We start from the raw sequence: 18,355 nt of genomic DNA on the forward strand, positions 1-18,355 counted from the left end.
TACATAAAATAAATCAATCCTATTATTTGAAAGGTCATTAAGGTAAAGGTCATTCACAAAGTTAGGATGTACAGAATATCTGATACACAATCTAATTTCAGAGAAACTCTACCCTGTATCTCGTGTAAACAGTTCAGGATAAATGAAGCCATTCTTGCATGTGTTGTCTTGACTCTCTGAGCATCACTGGCTGTTGTTAAGGGGTTTGCTTCTATAGACAGAAGTACAATACCACTGTATGCTGTGCCACAGCACAGCTTTTACAATAGCTGCATTGTCTACTGCGCCAGGTAGTGACTCATATATGACCTAATGCTACGAGTGAAAATCTGGGGTAGTAAAAACTATAGAAAAGTGGTTATTGTTGTCTTGACTGCTGCAGAATAGGGGATAAAGGAACCTAAGGGGAGTTTGGTTGGCACCAAGGCTTATTTTTATATGTGAGACAAGTGTTACATTCAGGTAGCTTTTTCACAGTACTTACTAATTTAAAGAAAGTTGAAGATCCAGTATTGTTTGCAATAAATACACAGTATAAATAATGCAATGGTACACTCAAAGTCTCTGCTTTCAATAACACTAAAATGGCCAACACTGCAGTTAATAACAAAATAAACTGCACTACTTACATTGTATACCTGAAATCAAAGGAAAACATGTCTATAAAGATCAGTAATGTTCCTGTCACTCGGACTTTTATCTGACATTTGCGTCATGTGGTGCGCGCATGCGCGCGTCACCCGGCAGTGAAAGATCCTTTTTCACACAGGTGAAGAACAGCTAAACAGACACCGAGCGTCCCGATAACAGAGATCAGAAATGGGCAAAGGCGGCGGCACTTTTGACAGACTGTTGGGTATGTGCTATATTTCATGATTTTAGGGTTTATTTCGACTGACAGACCGATGTGTCACTAACAAATAGATTAAGTGTGCTAATGCTAACGCTAGCACAGTGTGAACATTCACGGTAACGTTAGCAATTAAACTCAATTGTCTATATTTTCCCCACCGGAGCTTCAACACATCGGTGACATGAACTTAAACCTGACATTGCGAACATATTTTTCAGTTAAACCGTATGGTGTTGTATGTGTAGTTGACAAATCGACCATTTAACATAAGCTAGCTAGTTAGAAGCACATCTTAGCTAAAGCTATTTTTGGGCCTCTTTTTCAAAAGCTACAAAAGGCATAATTAGCATTATTTCGTGTAATATTACTTTGTTCTGTGTGTCTGTTAGTCGTTAGCAAGCACGTCGTGTTTGTCTTTGTTAAACAGGCAATTATACCGCACTTTTAAAGAGACACAGGCTGTATAAACGTCGGGGCTCTACACATGAATATTTATGTTTAACGGTACAGTTGCTTACACCTTTAAGAAAAATGTCATTTGAAGATTGTGAAAGTATTCCCATTAGTCACGGGTTTGCTCTTGTAAGCGAGTGCAGCTGTATACATAGAGAAGATGGTTTGGCCCATTTTTGTTAAGGTTTACCACATAACAGTAACTTCCTGTTAAACACACCAGCTCCATTTCCAAGACTCCACAAAGTGTGTGTGTGTGTATATATATATATAACCGGAGTGATTCAAATGCCTCTGATTGGCCATGCATTCAAGAAAAAAAAATTGACCACATCGCATTTAACACTCCATTATACATTTTTAAGTTCACTTTTTCATTTTTTTTAATCACTGTCCACATAGGCAATATTGACTTGTTGTAGCCTAAATGATTGACTGACAATCTGGTCAACATAAAGTTCTTTATTTGAAGCACAATTCTACAAGAAGGGCAACTTACTGAAAAGTGTTGGTGCTTCACTGAGCTGAAAAAGAAACTTAAAACATCTCAAGATAAATGAATGGGCTTCAAACTGGACATCTCATGGCTCAATGTCTTATGGACCATCCTCCATTGCAGTCACATGCCCCTCAGATGGCCAACTCTTGTAGTTTCCTTCTTGATCTTTGGCCTTGGCTAAACCAGCTGGCCAAACTCTCTCTAGCAGCACAATCTTCCAGACTTGGCCCCTCTACCATGATTCTGATCAGACCTTCCACTGTGTCTGAATGAAGGGATGCTCTAGTGTCTGATTTAAACAGCTAAACAGCTTATACTACCATTTCAGCTATTGAAATGTTTCAATAGCAAAGTGATTATATTAATCACGTTTTTTATTGAGTTAACTTAGAAAAACGTTTGGAGCATTTTTTTGTTTGTTAAATATAACTTTTAGGTTTTTTTTTAGTAATGACCAAGCTGCCAGCTGATCAATTTAGCCTTCTCAAACCGTCACGACTTGCCTAAAATAAAATCTATAGATATAAAATAGTTCAAGCATATAACGGTTTAAAAGTTAGACCCAGATAAATGTGCGCTATATCCAATAGTTTGTGCTGAGACGTTTATGGACATTTATGGAGACGCCAGCGTTATCACTAGTGGGTTTTTTTTTTTCGGTAGAGACACCGTAATTTTTGCTTAAAAGGTCAGAGAAATACATCATTCATAACTGCAAAGGGTCTACTTTTATTTGTGTGCACTCATAATATCAACAAAACATTGTGCTTTCTGTTGTGTCTTTAACAGAAGTACAAAAATGAACTGACACTGAAAACATTGCTCACAGACATAAATATATCTGTAAAAAGCTTTAAATGACTACTTAACGAAATAAAACGGATAAAAAAAAAGCTCTTTCATTATAAACATAATCCGTAAAGATGATCTAATGAGATGGCGAGATAGGCAACTTCATCCTTGCAACACAGATTCAGAAAACACTAGATTATTAGTAAATAATTCAAATATCTCCTTACTATTTCCCCATCACATTTATGATAATTACTTTTCCTGGTGCTTTACACCACGTTTCTTTTTTTAAAGTAAAACATAAATATAATTAAGATATTAATTGTCAAATGCACTATGTATTTTGTTTTATTTCCTTAATTTTAATCTAATTTACCCATTCCTAAATCAAACAACGCTAAATTAAATGCTTAAATTATATGGGAGATAGACACTATATATCAGGGCCCCAGACTGCAAACAAATGGTCAGATTTTGCTAATTTTTTTTCTGCCGGTGTGACTAATTTTTGTGAGCGGTCACACTGGCACACTTGCCCAACTCATAAGCTCTGCCATTTCTGTTGCATTTAAGAAACATCAAGCTGCGAGATCCAGTTTTCCAGATTTATTTTTGGTATCATGTTGGAAGTGAAAAGATTTTACTATACTACTGTCAAACCTGAACATGTTTTTTTTCCACTTTTTCAGCAAACAGACCTTTAGCAAACAGATTCTGATAACATTTGATGATTAAAAAGTATGCTCTTCCAAACCTTCACAGATAAGGCTACTAGTCAGCTGCTGCTGGAGACCGACTGGGAGTCCATTCTGCAGATATGTGACCTCATTCGGCAAGGCGATGCACCGTAAGATAAAACATTTTCTAATGTGACTGCATGTCAGTCATGTGTTGTGATAAAAATGCCCTTGAGTTCCTTGTATGCTTTTGTTATTTCCCGCCAACAGGGCAAAATATGCAGTTGGTGCCATCAAGAAAAAACTCAATGATAAAAATCCCCATGTCGCGCTCTATGCTCTTGAGGTAAGTGTAGTTCATCTACATACATAGAGCACTGTAGACCAGGGGTTTTCAAGCAACAACAACAAAACGTCCAAATAAATAGTACAAAATAAGATTAAGATTAATAATGACATAAACAATAAAAATTATTTAAAATAATAAATAAAATGAATAATACAAAATATATTTAAATAAACAATAAAATATAATAATGATTAAATAATTAAATAGTATAAATAGGGGATTCTGAGTGGCTGTCGTCGTTTGTATCATTAATAGCTGGAATAGTGATTCCCGTGGTATTGTTCCTCTGTGCTGTTATTGTTATAGTTGTGGTGTGGTGTGGACTTCCCTTTTCTTATATAATCATAATTGTTTTAGTCTTTGGTATGAAGACTTAACTCGTATATCTGATTTCTTAATGTTGAGTTTATACAACATTTTTGTATAGTATACAGGGTTTGAACTTTGCCACGAGGATTGCACATAATTCTAATGATTCCACACTTGAAACGTGGGAAATTCCCGCAAATATTTCAATGCGACAGACGACAGAATGTATCATTTCCACATGCTTTTGAGTCTTAACACTTTAAACATTCAAGGGCTCAATTTAATACTTGTGCTCTGTGACCGTGAGGCCCCTTCTGTGAGCCATCTCGCACCCAAAGCGTGTGCACATAGAGATGCATCTGAGAGTATCAAATACATACCAAAAAGTGCCCGTCTTGATGAGTATTCAGGTAACCAGTCAATTTATACTAATACAGGCTTTTACGTTAATGTAAACAGTTGAGAAACAAAACTTATGTGTAACAGTTTTATCCGTGCATGAGGTCTTAAAATGACAGAAACCTAAATAAACCAGCAGCTCTCATTAATGTTTATTTATACATTGAAGACTAACCAGTGTTATTTTAACGTTTAATCGATTATTCTGTCTATTGTTTTTCTGTACCTGAAGATTACTGTTAATTCTACCTGAAAAAACTGAAAGCACATTTAATTAGTTTTATCCTGTTATCGTATTTGTTCGTGCCATTGCTTGTCATTAATCTATTCTTAATTACCGACTGTTTACCTGTATTTTTTTTTAGCTAAATTCAAAGTTTTTTTTATTTTATTTTTATAGGTGTTTTTTTATTTATAAGTATCTTCCTCACAATATAAATATGAATCAACAACATGATAAATTGTAAAACACTAATATACTGGTTGACGAAACATTTAGGGCCCTATCATACACCTGGTGCAATGCGACGCAAGGCGCAGCGCAAGTGTGTTTGCTAGTTTCAGTCCGGCACTGTTAGCATTTTCCTGTCCAGCGCCACGTCGTTTAATTAGCAAATGCTTTTGTGCCCATTTGTGCGCCCATGGGCATACTGGTCTAAAAAAGAGGTGTGTTAAGACGTATTGCTGGCGCAATGCTATTTTACAGAGCACGATGGTAGAAAATGCACCTCTGGGCGGGTCTACAGTGCGCATTGACTTTGCTTATACACACAGAGATGCAACAACTTCCACCATGTAAATAGCGATCCGCCATGGCGCGAGCACATCTCGCTCTTAAAGGGAGTGGGAGATGACAGTGTGATTGGTGTATTGAATGTTACGCCCATTATTCATTAAGAGAATGGGGACAACCCATTCCAAAAATGCGCCCAGGCGCACCGACCATTTTTCCATAGTTAAAATAACAGAAGTGGATTTGGACATGCCCTGAGTGCACCGTGCGCTTTACACTTTGCATTTACATTAGGGATGTCAAATTTCGATTATTTCCATGATCGATCGTCGTTTAAATTAACGATCAATTAATCGATTAATCGTTAACCATAATACTGCAAAATGCGTCTATTGCAGGCACACAGTCAGCGGTATGACAGGATGTGCAAAAGCCACACACACACACACAAAACGCTTTCTCACTTGAATTAAAGAGGTTTTAGTCTGAATAAAATGCTAGTAGCAGGATTATAAAATGAATAGATGCGATTATGATCATTTGATAAAATGAAGAGAGCGCGCCATACTTTTGAGGTCATTTTACTTTGTTGACAGTTTCCAATCCCGCACGGAGAACGCTGAACGCGCATCTTTAAATGGTTTTGTGGTGCTCGTTGTTGTATTTTAAAGCACAATTGCAATGTTTTCAACTGACATTATTGTATAAAATTATTCGAAATGTGGAGCGTGTGTGACTGCGCTGCACATTAAGTGAACTACATCGGCGCTGCTGCACCAAAACACAGTTGCTCACATTAATTGGATCCTGCTGGATTCTGTCCTAGAAATCTGTCCCAGATTTTTAAAAATCCGGCATACAGCGCATTAGATCGTGACAGTGCATGCGTGCAGACGAGAATCAAAATGTTTCCATATTCGCAATGTATTTGAATGTTAAACTATTATTTATAATGTAAACTAGGCTTGTACTTAACACGCATTCGCATATAGACTGAAAAGATGATCCTCTTCATATGAGCAAAAACGTACTTGGCATAACAGCAGAGTGGACCGGTATACTACGGTCTATTTAAACTGAATGCTCCAGGAATGTGTCGGTCACAGCGCCTATTAATCGCTGTTTTGAATCCAGCAATTATTTATTTAGAAATGATAAGATCTGATTATGACAAGTGTGGTATAAAAGCTTTGTTTATTAGAGGAATAATAGGTTAACTGGAAAATGTTAGATCGCGACCATGCTTTTGGACCCCATAGTCTTCATTTACGCGGCTTTGTTCTGGTTTGCCGGTTGGTCACGAATTTCCACAAATTCAGTATATTTAGGCATTGTTTCTTTTCCTAAATCTTCATAGTCTAACCCTCTAATTTCCCAGGTTTATTTTATTATCTTTAGCTTTTAATAACTGTTTTCGCATCTCTTACTGTGGTAAACATGGGAAGGGAAATTAAAGATTTCATGAATTAAGAATTCGTTCGATTTATTAATTTGTTCCCTTATTTCACTTAAATCATGGGTTATTTAGGGAACAAAATTAATGAAACATGGACAATTGCCACATTAATAATTCGTAGGAATGAATTAACAAGTTGTAGGAATGAATAGACTACCTGTCCTGTCACTGTGTCCCGCAGCCCTGCAAAGCGCACGATATAAAACAGTCATCTGATGAAATGATTAGTAACTACATTTCTATTGCATTTAATGTTGAAGAACTTTTATGTTGTTTCTATTTTAATGTACTTTAAAGTTTAAATCACATTAAAAGCTTAATTTGTACATTGTGAATGAATGATGATGCTTTTATATATCGTCACCGTCACTCACAGCCGCTCGCACGTGTTGAGTGCGCATGAGCCGCACGCAGCCCAACATTGAATCGGTTAACCGACCATCGATAGCCTTAATCGATTGCATCTCTTATCGACAATTAATCGATCATCGATTAATCGTTGACATCCCTAATTTACATCGTTAAAATAGGGCCCCTAGTTTGGATGATAGTAGTTTAAAAATGTCTAAATAAATACCCTAGGGGAACCCCCCCCCCCCCCCCCCCCCCCTCCCCAGTTACAATGTATAATGTTTTTGTATTATGCCTCTATCAGTCAAGGTCATGTGTGCAAGTTTTTTCGTTTTCTTGTCACCAGGTCCTGGAGTCCGTGGTGAAGAACTGTGGCCAGACGGTTCATGATGAAGTGGCCAGTAAACAGACAATGGAAGAGCTAAAGGAGCTGTTCAAGGTGACTCCTGCTAAACCCAACCCATAAACTGTGACTGTTGCTTTAAGGGTTGTCTTTGGCCCTGCCTTTGATCTTTCCAAGCGGGTCAGACCCAGTGACTCAGCTGCACTCTACTTCCTGATTTTGTCATCGTCACATGTTTATTTGGCTAAGGGAAGTTCAGAAACAACACACTGTTCTTTGAGTTCCTTTGCTTTCTAACATTTTTTAAAAAAGGTTTTGAGTTTGTTAAAAAGAGACAAGATATTTTTCTGTTCTGTTCTTTTTTTAATTTTTTTACTTACCAGTTAGGCAACTACTGAGTTCTGACTTCACAGCTTAGATATTGTGTTTTAAGTCATCGCTGAAGGAATGTGTCTCTTTTGTGTTTAGAAACAACCCGAACCGAACGTGAAGAATAAGATCCTTTATCTGATCCAGGCCTGGGCCCACGCCTTCCGCAACGAGCCCAAGTACAAAGTCATCCAGGACACCTATCAGATCATGAAGGTGGAAGGTAAGGCTAATGAAATACATTACTAAAGGGTGTTTACACACACAGTGATTTGCAGAAGCAGAATGGTATGATACATTACGCACTGCTGCAAGTTACATACAAATACTTTCCAATGTACAATTTAATAGCACAATATTCTGTGAAACGTTTAAAAGAAAATCAACCTCTTTTACTCGCTCAGGTCATGTCTTCCCAGAATTCAAGGAGAGTGATGCCATGTTTGCAGCAGAAAGGGTGAGAATAACGCTTGAGTAAATCAAGTATGTTTTTGCACACTCTGAGATGTTTGGTTTGTCCTGTTTCTCTTCCAGGCTCCTGATTGGGTGGATGCAGAGGAGTGTCACAGATGTAGGGTGCAGTTTGGTGTTGTGACCCGAAAGGTTTTATACAGCTCTTTCATAATCTATCTATACAATGTTTATTAAATACCATATATAAGGCGTTTTTTTTCTGATGCATAACTGCTGGTGGCTCTTCATTCAGCACCACTGCAGGGCATGTGGGCAGATTTTCTGTGGGAAGTGCTCTTCTAAGTACTCTACCATTCCCAAATTTGGCATTGAGAAGGAGGTGCGTGTGTGTGAGCCCTGCTTCGAGCTTCTCAACAAGTGAGTATATGTGAAAAAGAAAAATACCTACCACTGTGCTGCTTTTTTTGTACTTTGAGAGGGGTATTCAGGAATAGGTCACACATCTCGCTCATCATTTATTCACCCATTTGACTTTCTTCTGTGTACCACAAAAGGAGATTCAGTTTTTTTTTTTTTTAAGAATCTCCATATAGCTGGAACAGAAATAAATTACATTTTTTAAATGCATTAAAACAAAATAATTATTTAAAAATATTATATTCCACATTTTACAATATCACTGTTTTGCTATATTTTTCCGATCAACTTACACATCATCTTGAAGTCGAAAAATGATTTTTTTTCACTGCAAAACAACAAAAAGATCAAACAATTGCTGCAAATTTTGAGAAAAGCTTTCATACATTGACATCTTATGATGCAAAAAAAATGAATCAGAATCCTGGTGGGTCAAGAGACTTCTTTTAAAAACATTTGTTTTTTTTTTATGACTACATAGATGCTGTTGTCCCAAATCAGTTTTTGTCCCCATCTTTTGTCAAATTCTTTATATCTGTAATATCTTCTTGGAGTTGTCCTGTTCATGAGCCTGCTGACCCCCAGAGATTTACCAGGCTGTGTGTGTCTCCTAACCCCTCTTCCTCACCAGCCTCCCCTCCCTCTCTCCCCCTCCTAGGAAAGCCGAAGGGAAGGCCGCCAGCACTGGGCAGTCCGAGCTTCCCCCTGAGTACCTGACCAGCCCTCTGTCCCAGCAGTCTCAGGTAGTGCCCAGCGAATCAGTAAGTAGTTGCATTTCATAGAGGGCTCTCTCTCATGGGCGTCACAATTATGAAGCATACCACCAAATTTATTGAAACGGACGATAAAGCAATAGTTTAGTCATTCATGCACAAGTTTATCTGAACCCTGAATGCAAAGCAATTTTGAGGCTCATGAGTGAGAGCACATATTACTGTCTAGTTTGTGTGCTCACCATCAATCCCACTCCGATCAATAATAAACACTATTTAAAGGTGAAGTGTATCATTTCTGTGCCACTAGTTTGACCAGATAGAATTACTGACAAAACAGCTGGCTGAGTCGTTAATTTAATTATAATATGATAAGAGTTTGGAGACACTCTGTAAATGGAGGCTGGATTTATTTGATAAAAAATCAAATTTGAACAATTTGAAACAACTGTTTTCTATTCTAGTTTAGCTTTCAGAAATCATGATAATATGCTGGTTTAATGCAAATAAAGTATTTCTTAATATTAGCAATGTTAGTATTAAAATAAAGTGCCTTTACTGCCATTTTTGATCAAATTATTGCATCCTTGCTAAAAAAAATAAAAATCTTAAATAAGAAAAAAATAAATAAATGTGGTCACTTTAGAAATCTTCCCAACTCCAAACTTTTGAACATGTATATTCATAACAATGAATCCGATCCACACTAATGTTAGAGAACAACGTTGTCTCAGGCAAATAGACAAATTGCAGTTTCGTTTGGTGGTGTTAATAGTGTAGAAATTACGCTCTTCACCTTTAATAAAGATGCACAAAATATCAGTGATCATACCAGTATCTGTGTTGATGTGTTTTAATTTATCAATGGTAGCCAATGATTTGACCCCTTACTAATTACTCATTAATTATTATTCTATAAAATCAGCTATTAGCCAATATTGTTTTTTTTTTAACAATACAAAAACTGTGTCTGCTAAAATGTCTGTTTGTGCACTGGTAATATAGAAATGAAAGCGAGATGTAATCAGAAGTGTGCAGCTCCCTCTCCTCAACTTCCTGTTGTTTTCTTCTTGACCTCCTCTCGCTGCTCTGCTCCTCAGATGCCTCCTAAGAGAGATGAGGCTGCGCTGCAGGAGGAAGAGGAGCTGCAGCTGGCCATCGCACTGTCTCAGAGTGAGGCCGAGGAGAAGGAGAGGAAGGTACGCTGTCTAACATCTGTAAGCCAGCCGTTCTGTCAGCAGAAACAAGGGCTCACGTGATGGTTGTGTTTGTTTACAGAGACATAAGAACATTTACTCTGCGTACCCCAAAGCCGATCCCACCCCTGTGGCTTCCTCTGCCCCCCCTGCCAGCACTCTCTACTCCTCTCCCGTGGTAAGACCGATCATTTCAGTTCTTAATTGAAACGCTTTGTATGAATTTCTTTAGTGGGTAAATTGTTTCTCTTTTTACCTTTCAGAACTCATCAGCTCCATCGGCTGAAGACTTGGATCCAGAGGTGAAGAATCAATCATTTCACAGGAGCTCCTTCAAAAATTGTTCATTTAATGCATTAGTACAGTATATATGGCAATAATCTAATGTATTTATGTACACTGCTGTAAAAAAATATATATATACATACACATGTATTTTAAAATGTAAGAATTATATATATATATATATATATATATATATATATATATATATATTATCAATATTAATATAGATATTTTTAATGCTTTTGAAAATCTCTTATGCTCAACAAGGCTGCACTTATTTGAAAATACTTAAAAAAGAAAAAGAAAAAGAAAAGAAAACAGTAATAATGTGAAATTATCACAATTTAAAATTACTGTTTGAATGTTTTCAATGTAATTTATTCCTGCGATTCAATTATTCAAAATATTAATTGCTTTAACAAGCGCAAGGTTTGGGGGTTCGAATCCCAGGGAACACATGATAGGAGAAAATTGTTAGCCTGAATGCACTGTAAGTCACTTTGGATAAAATGCGCCTGCTAAATGCATGAACGTACAATTTAATTACTCCAGTCTTTAGTTTAAAATGATCCTTCCGAAATCATCATAATATGCTTAAAGATTTTTTTTATTATTATTATCAATGTTGTTACCTAGTTATATATAGTGTATTATCAGTTGTGTCCCTCAATATTTTTGCTGAAACAGATTCTTTCATAATTAACAAAAGATCAAAAGCAGCATTTATTTGAAATAGAAATCTTTTGTAACATTGTCTCTACTTTTTCACTTGATTTAAGTATTTAAAAAAAAAATCAGACAAACATTTCAGTATTATTTAAAAAGTATATAAATGGACACAGAAATTAGTTAGAGAAATTAGGAAATGATATATTATATTATATTGTTGCATGCTTAATCTGTATCTCTCTTGTAATAACATAGATTTAAGATTGTAGTATATGAAAAAAACAATGTATTCAAAAACTATTTTCTCTGTTTTCAGCTGGCCCATTACCTAAACAGAACTTACTGGGAGAAGAAACAGGAAGAGGTTCGCAAGAGTCCCACCCCCTCTGCTCCTGCCCCAGCTCCAGTTTCACTGGCTGAGCCCGTGCCCATCAGCCAACCAGTGGAAAGCCACGCTCCGGTCCAACCCATCAACATAGTGGAGGTACCTGCAGCACTGAGAATAGATAATCAAGAAAACAGTTGAATCCTGTTCTGCACTGAACGTCTTGCTCTGTCTCTTCAGCAGCAGTATCAGAACGGAGAATCTGAGGAGAACCACGATCAGTTCCTGAAGCCCTTGCAGAACGCCGTCACCACCTTCCTTAACCGCATGAAGAGCAACCACTTGCGCGGCCGCAGCATCACCAACGACAGCTCTGTGCTCTCTCTCTTCCAGAGCATCAACAACATGCACCCGCAGCTGCTGGAAATACTCAACCAGCTGGATGAGAAGAGATGTGAGTCACGTGTCCAAATTAAAGTATGAAACTATGAAAACTGCTGTCTTTGAGTTGTTAGCTTGATCTCTTTGTTAGCAACTTCCAGTCTAGATAACTACTTTTTCTAAATGACACAAAATGTATGAATATATTGAAGCTGTTTGGGTTGCAGTTTGAAAAGTATCGTCCCTAACACCTTTGAATTGCAAGGTGCCTTGTGACAGTGAATGCTGTCTCCTCTCTCGCTCAGTGTACTATGAGGGTCTTCAGGACAAACTGGCGCAGGTGCGTGACGCGCGGGCGGCACTGAACGCTCTGAGAGAGGAGCACAGGGAGAAACTGAGACGGACTGCTGAGGAGGCAGAGAGACAGAGGCAAATCCAGCTCGCCCAGAAACTGGAGATCATGAGGCAGAAGAAACAGGCAAGTCGTTTTTTTTCTTGAGTCTGTGAATCATGTGATGAAAGAACGCTGACTGTGATTGGTTACTGCAGGAGTACCTGGAGATGCAAAGACACCTCGCAATCCAGCGTCTGCAGGAGCAGGAGAAGGAGAGACAGATGCGTCTGGAGCATCAGAAACACACCGTTCAGATGAGAGCACAGATGCCTGCGTTCTCTCTGCCTTACGCACAGGTGTGCACTGCTACATACACACATTTGACACATTCAGAGAATAAATATTACACACATTATGTATTTGTTTATCTTATTATCTTTAAGAATACTTAAGTTTGCTTTTACTGAGATTTGTAAGTTAATTGTAGGGCTGGATGATATAAGTTTTTTTTTTTGTTTGTTTGGTGCTTGTAGATGCAGTCACTGCCTCCTAATGTGGCAGTGGGGGTGGTGTATCCCCCAGCTGGCCCTCCCAGCTATCCTGGCACGTTCAGTCCTGCTGGCTCAGTGGAAGGGTCGCCCATGCATGGAGTCTACATGAACCAGCATGGACAGACGGCTGCGGGTGGCCCGTACCAGGCCATGCCCGTGTCAGCTACAGGTCAACCAACTTAATCACTCTTTTAATAAATAAACCACATCAGCTTCAGATGTGGCACGTTTTTATTTAATAGTCTCTGCTCACTCTGTTTTAGATCCCAACATGGTGAACGCTTACATGTATCAGAATGCAGGCACCAGTGGGCAGCCAGCCGCCCCTCCCACAACCACCCCTGCCTACACTAACTACCAGCCCACACCTACACAGGGCTACCAGGTCAGGAGATGTTCTTCAACATCAATTTACGCATTCACGGTTACCTAAATGTTCATGTTCTGTTATTTATGGAAGCCCGTTTCTGCCACTAAATAAAAAAAGGTAATTGCGACAAAAATTACGTCTCAGATATGACTTTTTTTCTCAGAATTGTGTGATTTATCTTTATAAAAAGTTGTAATTACCTTTTTTTTTTTTTTTTTTTATACATGCGCAAAATCAGCCTTCCACAGTTATTTCCTTCAGTAAGAGCAAGTCTACTTAACTCCTTCCCTGTTATTGACGAGTTTTTATGGCTTTTCGTGTTTTCACTGTTTTACACTCGGAGGCGCTACTAAACATTTTCTGAATGAGTACAAAACTTCCCGAACAAAAACACACGTGAACAGGACTGAGAAATTAGAAATCTCTAATGTACATATATATGCATATGAGAAATAATGTGATCATCAGCAATAGGCAGCATATAAATGAAAACTGCATAATGTTACAGAGTAAAAATGATGAGCCAGGAATTGGTGTAGATCTGTGCAACCTTTAGTGGTGTTGATGGAAGCGATTTACTGGACTTATGCTGTTGATCATCATACAGAATATTAACCAGATGTAGGTTTTGATAAAAATTGTAAAAAAAAAATCTAAAACCTACCTATATTCAAGTGTTGATAAAAAAAAAAGAATACTCTAAGCTAGAATTAAAACATTATTTTTGTTTAGAGTAGAGGCTCTGATCTTTATTTTGCTGTATTGCATATTCAACTATCCATACAGCAAAATATACTGGAGGCCATTAAATTTTAGTGAAAATCATCACTGGCGGTGGCTGGCAACTTAAAAAAAAATGCTGGCAGGGAAAGTGTTAATGAGTTCTACAGTTAATTTGAAAGTTTGTCTTGAATGTTTGCATGTTCTTTTTGTAGAACGTGGTCTCTCAAGCTCAGAGTTTGCCCCCTATGTCCCAGGCTGCCCCCACCAATGGTATTGCCTACATGGGCTACCAGCCATACAGCATGCAGGTATGTTTACTGTAATTACAATATTGATGTTTTACTGTATCAGATCACAGTTTGTGTCTTAAGGCTTGTTCCCACCGGGACGAATATTGCACGCGATTATAGCCAACCCCTTGTGACTAAACAAAGGGAGCCAATGTGAGTGTGCACACTGATGCGTAAAAGCGTAATTTTTTTGACGTTTAAAAACTGGTCGACCAATGAGATGGGTGCTTTTGTTTATGCTTGGAGCTGCTGAAGTAACAGTTAAACATGACTTGATGGCGCTCAAGCACAAAATGGTCTTGCCGTGACTACACAAATCTCAATGAGAGGGAGTTGTTATGGAGAGGAATTGCAGATCAAATGGGATTCGATGTGTACCGGGGAATTTCTGTTTTTCATTAAGCACAATCTAATGTCATGGAGGGAATTTACACGTTCACTCTGCATATCGCCAGTGAAAATCGCGTGGGTATGAACACTAAAGACGCGTCAAAAAACTTCGGTGACAATTGTGTCCGATAATCGTCCCAGTGTGTGCAAGGCTTTACATTACAACCTGTATGTCTCAGATCTGAAGTTCTTCCCTGCTTCCAAAAACCACATGGAATGGAAAGTTTGGAGACTGTCACTGATTGCTGTTAACTTCTTTTGCAGAATATGATGACCGCTCTTCCAGGACAAGACCCCAACATGCCTCCCCAGCAGCCCTACATGCCTGGGCAGCAGCCCATGTACCAGCAGGTCATTATTTTGACATAATTTGTACTGGATTATGAAAGGAAAACTATTTTCAGATTCAATGCCTCTGACAAAGTGCTGGCTCTGTAGCACTTTTTTAATGTGAATGATGTTGTCTGCTGGTGTTCTTAAGCAGATGGGTCCCCCCGGCGGTCATCAGCAGCAGTCTCAACAGCAGCCGGCGCAGGCTCCTCCGGGCAGTGCAGAGGCTCAGCTCATTTCATTTGACTGATCCTAGCTCAGCATATGCCTGCACCCACCAGGTCCAGCACACTACATTCACCCCTGCTGTTTCTGGGTTTATCCCTCGCACCTGCTCTCGCTTCACTATGCTCCACAGATACTGAAGGTGTACCAATATTGTAAAAGCATTTGACTGTCTGAGCCCCCGCTCTGTCTCTTTCAATGAAGGAGGAGAGACTACAGATGGAGCTGGTGGGGAACCTTGTCTCTTAACTGGATGAATCTCACAAAACTCAATGTCTAGATCATATTTTACCCTAAAATAAAAAGAAACCTTTTTTTTTTTTGCCACTTAAAAACGAAATCTATTTTAGACCATTACATTTTTGTATCGTGACATCAGTTATGACAGTTAAATGTTTCCTGTCTCCATTCTCATTATTGTAGAATGGAAAGTGGTATTTCATTTAAACTGTAAAGTAGTTACATGGTAATACTTGTTGTACTCCCTTTATCCTGATATCGTGATTTAAAAATGACTGTTTATTAATAAAGAGATACACCATTGACAGTTATGAGATTTACACCCCAAAAAGTTGCATTGAAACATGGATATATGATTTCTGAAGATGAAATTTTTTTTAATGCTCCTAGAATGAAATGGCTTGATGTGTGTGTGTGTGTGTGTGTGTATGGAAATGTGTAAACCCCATTTCGGTAACAAAATATAGTAATTCTTCTTATGACATAGGATGAAATCTAATGTGAAAATGATGCAATACTGAGTCATAACTGACACAAGTATGTCTGTTGTCTTATAATTAATGTCATAAGTTCATCTAAATTCTAATTCAAAGTTGACATGGTAAGTCATTATAAGATGAAAGATTTATCATGAAGTATTTTCATCTCAGAATTATGACTTTAGTATATCATACCAAGTCAAAAATTAGATACTAAGTTATGTCAAAGTTCTACTGTCATAATTTTGTAAATCTCAATTATGACTGTATCTCATAATTTAGTTTTTTTTTTGTTACTCTAATAGTTCTGACAGTCAAAATGATGAGATACTCATATTTGAGAGGAAAAAGTCAAAATGATGACAAACTCATCTACTTTGTCTTTATTTTGACTTAATATAATGTTAATGTTTTATCAAAGAGGTTTCACTGAAGCTTAGGTGGCAGAAAGGAGATTCTATTAAACATATGACCTGGACATGTTGTGAGATTCACCCTAGCTCTAACTCCCATCTCTAGATTTTCACAAATGTAGTTTTTCTTTTTAAAACAAAGCTGATGTGAAATTAGCCAGTCGTACCATAGAGAAACAAACACGACATGATTCAAGAAGACATAACCATCCTTTGTCTCATATTTTTCTCTAATGTGTTTACTTAAGTGAATATGTATCCGGATAAGAGACTTGCTGACTTTAGCAGAGGTCACTGCGCCATCATTAGCAGTTTTTCAGTTCTGAAATGCTGGGAGATCATGTGACTTCCAGTGCTGGTTTCCATGTATGCCATTCTAGAGATGCTTCAGAAGCTCTGTGTGTTGTGGAATCCTTGCTAATGATTTATGCGGTAGACGGCGCAAACATTGGCTTCTGTCGTAGAATTAACAGCCAATGGGATGTCAGCTTTTACTGCTGTTTGCAAATCACAAGTCTATTCAATATAACTAGGCTGGTGTTTCCAGATACTGCAAGAAAGTTTGCCAGACGTCACATTTATTTGTCTTCGCTGTTTGTGGATCTTCACAGAGTGGGTTCAGACCTGACGGCACAGAACTAGACCAATCAGCTTCATTACCAATTAATGAAATTGCAAAATTGAGTTCTGGATCAATGGCAGACAAAGGAAGTCTATTTTAGACATCGGTTGTAAAAACTGTTTACAGCCTGTGGATGGTTTTGATGGAGGACGTGAACGCTGCATGTTTGTAACACAAACGCACACAGAACCGGTGACGTCTGTAACCCCTTTAATATCATCTTTATTCCATACTGATCTGCCTCATGATAAAAACCAAGTCATTTTAAGATCATATTTAATATCTTTGTTCTATTATTGGTCATGCATTAGTGGAAATGTTCCTTTTCTTGTCTCTGAAGGTATGTGCACAATAAAACAATGTCAGTCTGTTCATTTGTGTGTTTGAAGTGAAGGCAGAATGAGAAACGGAGTAAAAGAAAGTGAAACCGTGTAAATAATTTATCCTGGAAGCTGGATCCATGTTCTCTGAATGGACAGATTTCCTACGGTTTGCTGAAGACTAGGCATTTATTACTCTCAGACATCTCGATCTGTTGAATAACACACCAGTCAGAGGTTATCAATGCTGGTCATAAACATGAAACTTAAGAATGTCCTGTCACATTTTTTAGATTAGATTAGATTTTGCATAAAAATAAATGCTGTATTTAAGACCATTAAGATTTAGTGCTTTGTGATTGTTTCATGATAATTTAAACCGTTAAAACCTACCAAATCCTCATCACTGGTACACAAAAAAATACTTTGACTGCAGTGTGAATTCAGTGAATTAATACAGTGTGAATTATAAGTTGTTTTCAATTTTCATGTTATGATTGCTCCAGCACTGTTTTTCCCTCAGTGGCCTGATCCTGCAGCAGAGACGCCACATACAAACCCTGATAATAATGACATTTGTAATTACACAAGTAACAAAGAAAACAACCTGTGTACTGTACCTGTTCTGTGCTTCCTCCTTGATGTCTGTGGGCTGCCATGTGACAAAGGGCATTTCCTGAGCGAAGTGCACCAAATGCTGCCCTGTGCCTGATCTCAATTCAAGACCAATCATCTCACGGTGAGACTGATCCTCCGCTAGCTCCCAGAGCACCGACAGCAAACTGTCCTGACTGCACTCAGCTGCAGGAGAAATGAACATTTGGTGGACTTCTTTATTTCTGTAAACCAGGAGTCAGGACCATGCATATTATAAATGTTGCTGATACTTGCTCAGTGATGGGTGAAGGAGCAGCAGATTCCCTGAATAAGAGGCTTCTGTCTGCTCCTCCCCCCCTTCAAGTTCTGCACAAACATAGAACTTGAACCAAAGAGAGCATGCAAATAACCTTTGTATTTTGGAAAGTTTGTGAATTAGAATAAGATTTTATTTTTGCAGCACTCTGAAACCTCTGATTCTGATTAAA

The 18,355-nt window shown here is 38.1% G+C and overlaps 1 protein-coding gene across 4 annotated transcripts; it reads left to right on the plus strand.

Annotated features, from left to right (window-relative positions):
• Positions 1 to 691: 691 nt before the first annotated feature.
• On the plus strand, positions 692 to 17,324 carry LOC127952855 (hepatocyte growth factor-regulated tyrosine kinase substrate). 4 transcript variants are annotated; one of them, XM_052551704.1, is made up of 21 exons: positions 692 to 856; positions 3,360 to 3,444; positions 3,545 to 3,620; positions 7,218 to 7,310; positions 7,683 to 7,806; positions 7,988 to 8,040; positions 8,118 to 8,186; positions 8,290 to 8,414; positions 9,073 to 9,175; positions 10,228 to 10,326; positions 10,406 to 10,501; positions 10,587 to 10,625; positions 11,594 to 11,761; positions 11,843 to 12,056; positions 12,289 to 12,461; positions 12,533 to 12,673; positions 12,851 to 13,037; positions 13,132 to 13,253; positions 14,174 to 14,269; positions 14,906 to 14,992; positions 15,126 to 17,324. In XM_052551704.1, exons 1-21 carry the CDS (start codon positions 820 to 822, stop codon positions 15,219 to 15,221), a joined length of 2,283 nt encoding a protein of 760 aa, XP_052407664.1. In that variant the 5' UTR covers positions 692 to 819; the 3' UTR covers positions 15,222 to 17,324. The 4 variants fall into 4 exon arrangements, with proteins under 4 accessions (XP_052407664.1, XP_052407665.1, XP_052407666.1 ...); XM_052551705.1 differs by having other exon boundaries at positions 11,846 to 12,056; XM_052551706.1 differs by having other exon boundaries at positions 9,073 to 9,157.
• The last annotated feature ends 1,031 nt before the right edge of the window (positions 17,325 to 18,355 follow it).

Source organism: Carassius gibelio, chromosome B3 (genome assembly GCF_023724105.1).
Source record: "Carassius gibelio isolate Cgi1373 ecotype wild population from Czech Republic chromosome B3, carGib1.2-hapl.c, whole genome shotgun sequence".
NCBI lineage: Eukaryota > Metazoa > Chordata > Actinopteri > Cypriniformes > Cyprinidae > Carassius > Carassius gibelio.